Consider the following 12,158-nt stretch of genomic DNA (forward strand, 5'->3'; position numbering starts at 1 on the left):
TACTGCAAACTTAATGATAGAGTTGGAGGAGTGCATGGCCACGCAGTTGTGGGTGAACAGGGAGTACAGGAGAGGGCTGAGCACACACCCTTGTGGGGCCCCAGTGTTGAGGGTCAGCGAAGTGGAGATGTTGTTTCCTACCTTCACCACTTCGGGGCGGCCCCTCAGAAAGTCCAGGACCCAGTTGTGCAGGGCGGGGTTGAGACCCAGGGCCTCCAGCTTGATGATGAGCTTGGAGGGTACTATGGTGTTGAATGCTGAGCTGTAGTCAATGAACAGCATTTTTACATAGGTATTATTTTTGTCCAGATGGGATAGGCCAGTGTGCAGTGTGATGGCGATTGCATCATCTGTGGACCTGTTGGGACGGTATGCAAACTGAAGTGGGTCTAGGGTGGCCGGTAAGGTGGCGGTGATAAGATCTTTGACTAGCCTCTCAAATCACTTAATGATGACAGAAGTGAGTATTACGGGGCGGTAGTCATGTAGTTCAGTTACCTTTGCCTTCTTGGGTACAGGAACAATGGTATCCATCTTAATGCATGTGGGGACAACAGACTGGGATAGGGAGCGTTTGAATATGTCCGTAAACACACCAGCCAGCTGGTCTGCGTATGCTCTGAGGACGCGGCTAGGGATGCCGTCTGGGCCAGCAGCCTTGCGAAGGTTAACAAGTTTAAATGTTTTACTCAAGTCAGACACAGAGGAGAGGGGGGGACGCAGTCTTTGTTAGCGAGCTGGGACGGTGGCACTGTATTATCCTCAAGCGGGCAAAGGTGTTTAGTTTGTCTGGAAGCATGATGTCGGTGTCTGTGACGTGGCTGTTTTTGCAGTCCGTGATTTCCTGTAGACCCTGCCACATGCAGTGGGGCAAAAAAAGTATTTAGTCAGCCACCAATTGTGCAAGTTCTCCCACTTAAAAAGATGAGAGGCCTGTAATTTTCATCATAGGTACACTTCAACTATGACAGACAAAATGAGAGAAAAAATCCAGAAAATCACATTGTAGGATTTTTAATGAATTTATTTGCAAATTATGGTGGAAAATAGGTATTTGGTCAATAACAAAAGTTTCTCAATACTTTGTTACGTTTTCTGTAAGTCTTCACAAGGTTTTCACACACTGTTGCTGGTATTTTGGCCCATTCCTCCATGCAGATCTCCTCTAGAGAAGTGATGTTTTGGGACTGTTGCTGTTCCATGGTTTCCATGCGTTTGATACCATTTACTCCATTCCAGCCATTATTATGAGACTTCCTCCCCTCAGCAGCCTCCTGTGGAAGATAGGCAGAAACTGCATTTCCCAATCGAAATCCCATATTACACTTGTAGGCGATGTCATGGTGAGGTTGGCTAGCTAAGCTCATACGCAGAAACATTTAATTGTGCCGAACTGCTGGGCGTCAAATTAAAGGCACTCCCTTTGATAAATAAAGTTGTTTTTGACAAATGAAAACGTGTCGGTTTGTCACTTTCACGAGAGGTTGGAGTAATAAAATGTTCAACTACTTAAAGCTGCAATATGTAGCTGAGTTATAGATCTATCATTCTTATTGAAAGCATGTCAATGAATCGGTAGAGTTATTCTATGTACACTATTTCTATGCTTCCCATTAAGTTTTGTTTTTGTATTTTACTTTCAGTTTTCTATACCAGCTGAAAATACTATATTTTTGGTTATGTAAAAAATATTTCACAGCGGTTTAGATGGTACAATGATTCTCTACAGTCTACACTATACTTGCTTGTTTGACACACAAACTGAAATAAGGCAAACTATTAGACCAGGAAATGGGGGTGCGATTTCTGCATAGTGCACCTTTAAGAAAATGGGGTGTCTTCCAGCAGTAAGCCTAAAAATGCCAACTGTAGACAAAAGGTGGAGAGTGAAGTTGAGGTAGGTGCAACTGCGACAGCCAAAAGTCAGACAGTAGTGGTTTTCCAACAGCAAGGTTCAGATCAACATGGCAGTGTCAACACAGCTGCTACTGTTTATAAAAGTATTTCTGTATAAATGTCGAAATCAACTTTTCTATACCCCCATATCACACACTCACGAACTGAAAACATAACTTGTGTGTACAATGAATTGGTTGGAAATGAGGTCTCAAATATACATTTTACTTGTATCCCCTGTAGCTTTAGAATTGCAGAAAAGTTGGTACCTGTTTCAGTCATTTCTTTGACCATGTTCGCGTGGGTCAAACAAAAACACCCTAATGATTGTTTGTCAAATAGTGCTTCCCACAATGCAGTTGATGGCTGCATGGTGCAGTTGGTGAGAAGCAACTTGAAGGCGATCTCATCAAAAACTGCATGACCTGATCACATGATTTGTGTAAAGTTAATGCAGTAGACATTTAGTCGCAAGTCAGACAATGTTTGAAAGACGTTGGTCAACTCTTGACAAAAGTGATCCGCTGGAAAGCGCCCAATATCACAGCACTGGCCAACCATGGTTGACCAACATGGCTGACCTTTATCCCATCATAAGAAGGTTCATGTACATTCTACTATTCTAATTCTATGGGGTCATCAGGCAGGCAGCTGATGACACGTCATCACGTCACGTCGGTCAACCAAGTGATCCTGCCAAGGTAAGTATTTTTCTTGCTAGCTATCAAAAGGTGTTAGCTATAGTTACTAAAATCGAAGAATATCAACAATTTGGGTTTTGGTTATGCGTCATTAAAATGTTTGCATGATATATAAGTAGCTAATTTCTCTAGTCTTTTGGAGCCTTCTCGTACTAGCTAGTTAACGTTAGCACAACAAATTAGCTACCAGCTGTGAGCTCACCATGTAATTTCTTGGTTAGCTTTCTCTCAGTCTGTATTTAATATATTATATGACTAGGTTTTGAATTTGGGCTATGTTAACCTTAAACTTTATAGCTGGAGTAGTGGTAACGTTAGGACAACTGCTGAAGTGCGACACATTATTGTATCTTACCAGGAATATGACTACTTTGCTGAACAATAATTTGTAAGTAAGTAAGTAAGGAATATGTTTTATTTTACTGTCAGAAAAGACGTCTGAATCAGTTAGTTGGTTTTAAAAACGCGTGTTTTTACATATTTCAACTGTATTAGGTTGAACAAAAACAGTCTTCGGGAAGCCAGAAGTTAAATGCAATTCAATTTCAACGTAACGTTACTGTGCCTGTGGACAGTACGGTTGGTCATTTTGACGAAGGGAATTTGAGAAAAAATATCGACACTGGAAGTTGAAATGCAATTGTATTTAACTTCTGGATTCCTGCGGTCTGTTTCTGTGCAAAACAATACAATTGAAAGTAACGCTAATGTATGTAAGTACACCTGCGTTGCTAAAAGTAGCTAAGAACCAGTGGCTGTGCTCGATTAAATGGCATCATGTTAGATATTTTATCTATCACTTACTGGTAATCTTTATTGTGAAAAAGGTTGATCTAGCTACTTGATCCTCGTTATATTACTCAGGGTTTCGATTGGATATAACTAACGTTACAACAATTTAGGATGTTCCACAAACAGAATTACAACTGGACAGTTAATTGGAGGACCACATTTTTAAGGGGGGGGGGTTGACTCCAACTGCAACTATGCTATGTAACAAATACATTTATTTCCACTACTGCCTTTGTATTTACATTCTTTCTTTATGTATGTGTGTCTGAGTTGTTCAAAACAGTTAAACAATTGTCTTTGCTATGTCACCAGGTGGGAGTAAAAGAGTGCTGAAGTATGGCGGCGGAGCAGCAAAGAGGGATCCGAGTCACTCAAGCAGAGCTTCTCTGCAAGGATGCATGCGGTTATTATGGCAACCCTGCATGGCAGGGCTTTTGCTCCAAGTGCTGGCGAGAACGAACCCGTAAAGCAGAGGCGGACAGGCAGGAGACTGGGTAATGGTTTTGTTGTCGTTCATAAATATTGACAAGACAAGTCCACCAGAGACTTATCAGGTCTTTTGATCTGGGAAATATTAAAATGTTTCCTTTGTTGTTCCCTGCTGTCAGGCCCCACAATGATGCAGGTTCTCCCCTCACCTTTTCTAAATTTGAGGAGAAGAAGAATATGGAGAAGGGTCGCAAAGTGAATACGATGAGGAGGCTCTTCTGGGGTGGACCGTCCCCTCCTAAACGCCCAGGTGATTCCCTCTGCACTTCCTCTGTTCAGTCATTGAAAACGGTTATAATGTAATTTCCACAACTGTATGAGTATTTTAATGTGCATTTTTTGCGGTCTATAATCTGAAGTGATACAAAGCAAAAACATGTTTAGCTAACACCGTAATAGCGGTCTTATGAGAACCCTTATGCTCTTTCAGAGTCTTCAGAGGGCCAGGTGGCTACATTAAAAGCCTATCAGAGCATTGAGCCAGGGGATTTTACCAGCTTCCTGAAGCTGCTGAGGAACCCATCCTCTCAACGTCTGCAGTCCCGTTGCACTGCTTTCCTCAACACCATGGAGGCTTACCACGTAATGTGCTTCCTTCCTCTTTATCCACCACTCTTATCTCTGCAATTACTTTTCTCTTCCAACTTCTGTTTTTACGGCCCTCTCAACTGCCTTTTCTAATTGTCAGGTTCAGGTTCCTTTCCATTGCCTGCTTCTTGTGCTGCTTTTCTTTTACCTTGATATTTGAAGTTTGAATAATGCCTCTCTTATTTCATGTATTTATTATATTTTCTTTCCTGCTGCAGGGCCTGCCAGTGCAGAAGCAATCTGACCTTGTTCAAGACTTTTACCAGAACATCGCTGTGCATTTCAGTAGTGAGTAATGAGGCCATTTTGATGTTTCTGAGCTGCTGTGTGGGTTCCCATTTGATGTTAATTATTGTGGGCCTATGTTTGTTCACTTAACATATAGACAAGAATTTTGTTCATCCTTGAATATCAGTCTCATTACACAACATATTGCACTGAACACTCTATCCTATTCCCCAACTTCACATACTTGTTCACTGTGTCTGCTGTATTGATAGGTCTTTCAGAGATTCAGGTCTCTCAGATGATGGAGCACATGGAGAAGCTGATCATGACGCGTCTGCACAAGTGGGTGTTCTGCCATGACAGCTGTGACGATGAAGTGAAAGACTTGGCACTCCAGAGGAGGATACGGTCAGACTGCCATGCATAACCTTGTCTAACATTATTACCAAACCCATTCCCCGTACCATAGGTCTCGGTGATGCTAGATAGACTATATTAGCAATGTTAATGACTAGCATTGTGATTAAACTTAGTTCAACATTGTTTTTAATTTGAATTGAACTTCGACAGGTCCTTAAACTGGGTCACCCCCCACATGCTGAGGGTGCCTTTCCCTGACGAGAGTGCTGAGGTTGTCAGTGATCCCTTTCTGCCTGCTATAACAGGTGACTTATTTTAAAGGAAGACCGTGTTCCTTTATTTGGCTAAAAGATGACACCAGCAGCACTGAAATCTCATTATGAAGAAAGCCAAATGACTAAATTAGTTTGACTAAAACATTTCCAGACCTTTTCAAATTCCACCTGTGTACTAACTGTTACACTCACAATCCCCAGCCATAATCGAGATGGATGCCAAGCGCGCGCCACAGGACAAGCTTACATGCGTATGTAAGTGCAGTCAGAATGTCTTCCAGGCTCTCTCCACTTCCAACAGTGAGCCAGCAAATGCTGACGACTACCTGTCTGGCCTGATTTACGTAGTTCTAAAGGCCAACCCACCCCGGCTTCACTCCAACATGCAGTATGTGATCCGCTTCGGCCTCCCTCACAGCCTGATGGCAGGAGAGAGTGGCTACTACTTCACCAATTTGGTGAGCTAATATGTACATGCGTACGGTACATTAGTTGATTGTAAATAGTCTTGAATGACTTGTGCTGAGATTACTACAGTCTGTTTTTGGTAATGTTATCGTTTTTTTTTTATGTAGTGTTGTGCAGTGGCCTTCATTGAGAAGCTGGATGGGCCAGCACTCAACCTAAGCCCAGTGGAGTTTGAGGGCTACATGCAGGGTCGCCGTGCTCCCTCAAAGAGGGGCAGTGAGAGGCAAAAGATGGCCAGGGAGACGCAAGACCAACTAGAGGACCTGAAGGGTCGACAAGAGAAGGTGGACCAAGGAATAAATGCCCTCAAAGAGCAGCTACAGCATTGGGTACAGTCTGTCAAGGCACAGATAGATGAGGTAACATCCCAGTCTGCTCTGACACAAGAAGAAATTAAAGCCCAGTCAGGGTTTTTGCAAAGCCGTTCTGTCTCTACTCTAACACAGGCAGATGATGTCAAAGACCAGTCATTGTTGTTGCTAGATGGTCAAGAGTCCAACAACAACACTTGTCTAACAGAGTGTTAGCCATATTAAGACTGGGGTACAGTGGGAAACCTTTTTACCCTGGTTCTTCATGCTTGTGTGAGCTTTGTGGGGTAAATATTAGTGAGTTGCAGGTGATCGGCTAAAATAAGTATATGTAGGACTATAGGAAGTAGCTTAATTGATAACAGGAGGTACCAAATAAGGGCATACTTTTTTGGTTCGGTGGGATCCTCAAAGAGAAACAGACCTCAACATTCCTTGATGCCAACTTTGCACACCAAAAGCACAACCTGATGACAAATGCCGATCTTGAAACCATTGTTAACACACGCAATTATTTTTGCTATTTGGTTTAACGGGTCACAAAGTGCTGTCATCTGTTTACATTCTTGACCTTGTTTAACGTTTCTAAGGTTCTTTTATTTGTTTGTACGTTACTCTCTTATCTACAAGAAATGTGCTCTTATATGCTGTCAGAGAAAAGCTATGTCTTGCACCCTGAAGTTTAAATATCAGGACAGTTGGACAATTATTTTTGTAATTTAGCACTTACTTGGGTAGTGAGCAGACTTACTATTGATTGCTGCTATCATATTTCTTAGATTACTCAATTAAGATAAACCCAAGTGCCTTTGCAAAAACTAGTAATGAAGATTGTGAATAAAATGTGAAACCTGTTATTGTAGAACCCTGTAAAGTAGAGGTGGCTCAGTCAAAGTAGAATACTTTATTTGAATGTTTGTGATTATGGATTACGTCTTACTTTCCAATATTAGACTGTTGAAGGTACAGTTACAATCCCTTGCATATACCTGTTCTTGTTTAAAAGCTGATTCTATTCCATGTAATCATTCTACTCATTAATAGCACTAACTTTTGTGAAGAACCTTGTTTACATGTTTTAAATAAAGTTTCTGAAGATCATGAAGAAATATTGTTAGTGAATGTACAGCAGAACCTCTAATTAATTCAAGAAAAAAACATAAGGAAAGTCGACTTTATTTTTGTTCTGTATCCATTGAAATATTTTGCTTTAACCAAGAAGCAGATTTTCTTGTAAGTACGTTTTGATGTTTTATAGGCAATTTAGCTCTGCACTCTGTCTCGCATTGAAAACAGTATTACTATTTTTTTTTACGACGGTTTGCAACACATAGAAACCGGAAATAGTCACTGCACCTAAGAAGTTTTACTTCGCGCTTTCTGGGACGTATTTGCTGTTCGCCGACTCGTAGTTGTAGTTCTTTCCGGACCAGAGGATCATAAAGATGACTGAGGAAAACAATGGAAATTCGACAATGGAAGCGGTCCAAAGTCTTATAAAAAAGAAAGACAACATGGAAGAACAAATTAAAGCTTACTACGACGTTTTGGAAGATGTAAGTTGGTACGTTTACATTGTGGACCAGCTATCGTTAGCGAGCTCAAACTAGGTTATTTTTTCCAATATGTTGTATGTCAGTCTGCTTTTATTCAGTCTGTCTTATCAACAGTCAGTGGTGGAAAAAAGTACCCAATTGTACTTGAGTAAAAGTATAGATACCCTAATGGAAAATTACTCAAGTAAACGTCACCCAGTGAAATACTACTTGAGTAAAAGTCAAAGTATTTCGTTTGAAATATACTTAAGTATCAAAAGTAAATGTAATTGGCAAAATATACTTCAGAATCAAAAGTATAAATTATTTCAAATTCGTTATATTAAGCAAAGCAGGCAGCACCATTGAATTGTTTTTATAATGTATGGATAGCCAGGGGCACACTCCAACGCCCAGACATAATTGATAAAATATATATTTGTGATCAGAGGCAAAAGGGATGACCATGTGTTATCTTGGTAAGTGTGTGAATTGGACCATTTTCCTGTCCTGCTAAGGATTCAAAATGTAACAAGTACTATTGGGTGTCTGGTAAAATTTAGGGAGTAAGAAGTACATACTTTTCTTGAGGAATGTAGTGAAGTAAAAGTTGTCAAAAATATAAATGGTAAAGTACAGATACCACAAAAAAACTACTTAAGTACTTTACACCACTGTCAGCAGTAGTGGGGAAAAGTACTAAGTTGTCATACTCAAGTAAAGATACTTTATGAGAAAATGGCTCAAGTGAAAGTCACGCAGTAAAATACTAGTAAAAGTATCTGGTTTTAAATGTAGGTACAGCAGTGGAAAAATGACTCAATTGTCATACTTGACAAAGTAAAGTAATTACTTATATTAAGCAAACCAGACCACATGGTATTGTTTTTAAAATTGACGGTCAGCTAGGAGCACACTCCAACATTCGGACATCATTTCCAAACACAGTATTTTTGCTTAATGAGTCCGCCAGATCAGAGCCAGTAGGATGATATTGGTAGGTGTGTGAATTGAACCATATTGCTCTCCTGCCTGGGCATTAAAATTTAACGAGTACTTTTTGGTGTCAGTGAAAATGTATGGGAAAAAATGGTACATATTTTCTTTAGAAAGGTAGTGGAGTAAAAGTTGTCAAAAATATCATTTGTGAAATACATACAGTGGGGCAAAAAAGTATTTAGTCAGCCACCAATTGTGCAAGTTCTCCCACTTAAAAAGATGAGAGGCCTGTAATTTTCATCATAGGTACACTTCAACTATGACAGACAAAATTAGAGAAAAAATCCAGAAAATCACATTGTAGGATTTTTAATGAATTTATTTGCAAATTATGGTGGAAAATAAGTATTTGGTCACCTACAAACAAGCAAGATTTCTGGCTCTCACAGACCTGTAACTTCTTTAAGTGGCTCCTCTGTACTCCACTCGTTACCTGTATTAATGGCACCTGTTTGAACTTGTTATCAGTATAAAAGACACCTGTCCACAACCTCAAACAGTCACAATCCAAACTCCACTATGGCCAAGACCAAAGAGCTGTCAAAGGACACCAGAAAGAAAATTGTATACCTGCACCAGGCTGGGAAGACTGAATCTGCAATAGGTAAGCAGCTTGGTTTGAAGAAATCAACTGTGGGAGCAATTATTAGGAAATGGAAGACATACAAGACCACTGATAATCTCCCTCGATCTGGGGCTCCACGCAAGATCTCACCCCGTGGAGTCAAAATGATCACAAGAATGGTGAGCAAAAATCCCAGAACCACACGGGGGGACCTAGTGAATGACCTGCAGAGAGCTGGGACCAAAGTAACAAAGCCTACCATCAGTAACACACTACGCCGCCAGGGACTCAAATCCTGCAGTGCCAGACGTGTCCCCCTGCTTAAGCCAGTACATGTCCAGGCCCGTCTGAAGTTTGCTAGAGAGCATTTGGATGATCCAGAAGAAGATTGGGAGAATGTCAGATGAAACCAAAATATAACTTTTTGGTAAAAACTCAACTCGTCGTGTTTGGAGGACAAAGAATGCTGAGTTGCATCCAAAGAACACCATACCTACTGTGAAGCATGGGTGTGGAAACATCATGCTTTGGGGCTGTTTTTCTGCAAAGGGACCAGGACGACTGATCCGTGTAAAGGAAAGAATGAATGGGGCCATGTATCGTGAGATTTTGAGTGAAAACCTCCTTCCATCAGCAAGGGCATTGAAGATGAAACGTGGCTGGGTCTTTCAGCATGACAATGATCCCAAACACACACCCCAGGCAACGAAGGAGTAGCTTCGTAAGAAGCATTTCAAGGTCCTGGAGTGGCCTAGCCAGTCTCCAGATCTCAACCCCATAGAAAATCTTTGGAGGGAGTTGAAAGTCCGTGTTGCCCAGCAACAGTCCCAAAACATCACTGCTCTAGAGGAGATCTGCATGGAGGAATGGGCCAAAATACCAGCAACAGTGTGTGAAAACCTTGTGAAGACTTACAGAAAACGTAACAAAGTATTGAGATAAACGTTTGTTATTGACCAAATACTTATTTTCCACCATAATTTGCAAATAAATTCATTAAAAATCCTACAGTGTGGTTTTCTGGATTTTTTTCCCATCATTTTGTCTGTCATAGTTGAAGTGTACCTATGATGAAAATTACAGGCCTCATCTTTTTAAGTGGGAGAACTTGCACAATTGGTGGCTGACTAAATACTTTTTTGCCCCACTGTATACCGAAAACATGACTTAAGTAGTACATCAAAGTATTTTTGCTTAGTTACTTTACATCACTGCTTATGTAACGTTAGAAACAACGTGCATGCGTGTTGTGGGGTTATAATATTTTTGCTGCTATGTTGTTGTCTTAGGTCTCTCTTTATGTAGTGTTGTGGTGTCTTGTCGTGATGTGTGTTTTGTCCTATATTTAGATTTTAATTTTAATCCCAGCCCCTGTCCCCGTAGGAGGCCTTTTGGTAGGCTGTGATTGTAAATAGAAATGTGTTCTTAACTGATGTGCCAAATTAAGTCAAGGTTAAAAAACATCTATTCTGCAAGAAATATGTTTTCCCTTCATTTATAATTTGTGTCTTCCCTTTTAGCAAGGCGTTGGAATGGAAGGTCCTCTAGTTGATGCAGAGGGCTTCCCTCGCGCAGATGTTAATGTGTACCAGATCAGAACAGCAAGGCACGGTATTTCTTGTAAGAGAGCTTGGAGCACTGCTGTTCAATATAAAATGTTTTGACTGACACATTACTTGACAACAGTTAGACAACCAATTTACAGTGATGCAGTACGTTGCTTCTGCCATGTGTAAAGGGTTCCCTTGCTCACATGCTACTGCCTACTGGATTTTCTCTGCTTACTATGACAACCCTGTCAACGTGGCAGGTCTACAGAATGATCACAAAGCCATCATGGTGGAAATTGAGGAGGCCCTGCACAGGCTGCATGCTCGAGAGAAGGCAAAGCGGGACCAGGACCAGGCAGAGTCCATGGAGCAGGAGGTCACCCTGCCCTCTCCCTTCGCCCGTGTGGATGCTGTCTCACAAGGCTCCCCTGCCTGTCAGGCTGTGAGTGTTTACAGTTCCTAGATTGACCTAAAACATAAATAGTTTTTTTTTACAACACTGGCATGGGTATTTACTTAGTGTTTGTTTGGGGTATTTAAGGGTGGTTTTGTTTTCAGTTGTGAGAAATGTATGTTTCTTCCCCATAGGGCCTGAGAGTTAATGATGAAATCATAGCGTTTGGATCCGTCAACACAAGGACCTTCCAGAACCTGCAGAATATTGCCTTGGTGGTTCAGCATAGTGAAGGGGTATGTTAGTCTGATCAGAATAATGTTGTTATAACCACTTTTATTTTATTGTTCATATGCCAAATGACCTCATCATTATCATGATAATTTCACGTATCATGATGAAAGCAATGAAATGCAGTCTGTAACAGTGATAACTTACCAGGCATGACATGTTGTCTTTCCATTTTCTCCATAGAAACCATTAAGCGTTACAGTGATTCGAAATGGCCAGAAAACACAAATGGGCCTTACCCCACAGCAGTGGTCAGGGAGAGGTTTACTGGGGTGAGTTTCCTACCTATTGAGCTGGATGTTAGACTGATTTCTATTTTATCTAATTTTACTGTAGTTCACATTTGATAGCATGGATGTTAAAATACATGCCATGCCAAGATGCATATATATCTAAGAGAGATTGACTATTGACGGCTTATTATTTTTTTCCCCAACAGATGCAACATTGTGCCCATCCAAAAATTATAAGAACAATGTGACCAGCAGGATCAGGATCATAAAGATCTTCGGGTCAACCTTACCACTAGCTCTGCTTTGGTATGCCACTGGGTGGCTGTGAGTTAATTACATGTTTGAGCCCATAGATTAGAAGACTGCCAATTTCAACTGATTTAATGTTAATTTCATGTTCTAATAAAAGTATTGTTTAAGGTTATTTTCTGTGTGAGTTTACATTTGCTTTCATTGTGAAAATGGTTTTCTTCAGATGACATT

The 12,158-nt window shown here is 40.7% G+C and overlaps 2 protein-coding genes across 6 annotated transcripts; both read left to right on the forward strand.

Annotated features, from left to right (window-relative positions):
- The first annotated feature begins 2,463 nt into the window (after positions 1 to 2,463).
- LOC110536055 (rab5 GDP/GTP exchange factor) lies at positions 2,464 to 7,217 on the forward strand. Of its 5 annotated transcripts, XM_021621576.2 has the most exons (10): positions 2,464 to 2,597; positions 3,702 to 3,883; positions 3,998 to 4,128; positions 4,309 to 4,460; positions 4,685 to 4,754; positions 4,967 to 5,102; positions 5,265 to 5,359; positions 5,531 to 5,584; positions 5,678 to 5,787; positions 5,905 to 7,213. In XM_021621576.2, exons 2-10 carry the CDS (start codon positions 3,726 to 3,728, stop codon positions 6,322 to 6,324), a joined length of 1,326 nt encoding a protein of 441 aa, XP_021477251.2. In that variant the 5' UTR covers positions 2,464 to 2,597; positions 3,702 to 3,725; the 3' UTR covers positions 6,325 to 7,213. The 5 variants fall into 5 exon arrangements, with proteins under 5 accessions (XP_021477251.2, XP_021477247.2, XP_036791794.1 ...); XM_021621572.2 differs by having other exon boundaries at positions 5,531 to 5,787; positions 5,905 to 7,214; XM_036935899.1 differs by lacking the exon at positions 2,464 to 2,597 and adding an exon at positions 2,627 to 2,993 and having other exon boundaries at positions 5,531 to 5,787; positions 5,905 to 7,217.
- A 275-nt stretch (positions 7,218 to 7,492) lies between these two features.
- LOC110536058 (26S proteasome non-ATPase regulatory subunit 9) lies at positions 7,493 to 12,099 on the forward strand. Its single transcript, XM_021621584.2, has 6 exons — positions 7,493 to 7,664; positions 10,728 to 10,827; positions 11,018 to 11,199; positions 11,346 to 11,447; positions 11,626 to 11,714; positions 11,882 to 12,099. Exons 1-6 carry the CDS (start codon positions 7,554 to 7,556, stop codon positions 11,910 to 11,912), a joined length of 615 nt encoding a protein of 204 aa, XP_021477259.2. The 5' UTR covers positions 7,493 to 7,553; the 3' UTR covers positions 11,913 to 12,099.
- Positions 12,100 to 12,158: the final 59 nt, after the last annotated feature.

The sequence above is a fragment of the Oncorhynchus mykiss genome, chromosome 11 (assembly GCF_013265735.2).
Source record: "Oncorhynchus mykiss isolate Arlee chromosome 11, USDA_OmykA_1.1, whole genome shotgun sequence".
Classification (NCBI taxonomy): domain Eukaryota; kingdom Metazoa; phylum Chordata; class Actinopteri; order Salmoniformes; family Salmonidae; genus Oncorhynchus; species Oncorhynchus mykiss.

Bases quoted from the DNA above. Each gene is read 5' to 3' on its own strand.
- LOC110536058 (XM_021621584.2), top strand. From the start codon at position 7,554: ATGACTGAGGAAAACAATGGAAATTCGACAATGGAAGCGGTCCAAAGT. The intron at 7,665-10,727 runs GTAAGTTGGTAC...CTTCCCTTTTAG, and splicing joins ACTACGACGTTTTGGAAGAT to CAAGGCGTTGGAATGGAAGG. The intron at 11,200-11,345 runs GTGAGTGTTTAC...TCTTCCCCATAG, and splicing joins GCTCCCCTGCCTGTCAGGCT to GGCCTGAGAGTTAATGATGA.
- LOC110536055 (XM_021621572.2), top strand. From the start codon at position 3,726: ATGGCGGCGGAGCAGCAAAGAGGGATCCGAGTCACTCAAGCAGAGCTT. The intron at 3,884-3,997 runs GTAATGGTTTTG...CCCTGCTGTCAG, and splicing joins GCGGACAGGCAGGAGACTGG to GCCCCACAATGATGCAGGTT. The intron at 5,360-5,530 runs GTGACTTATTTT...CACAATCCCCAG, and splicing joins CTTTCTGCCTGCTATAACAG to CCATAATCGAGATGGATGCC.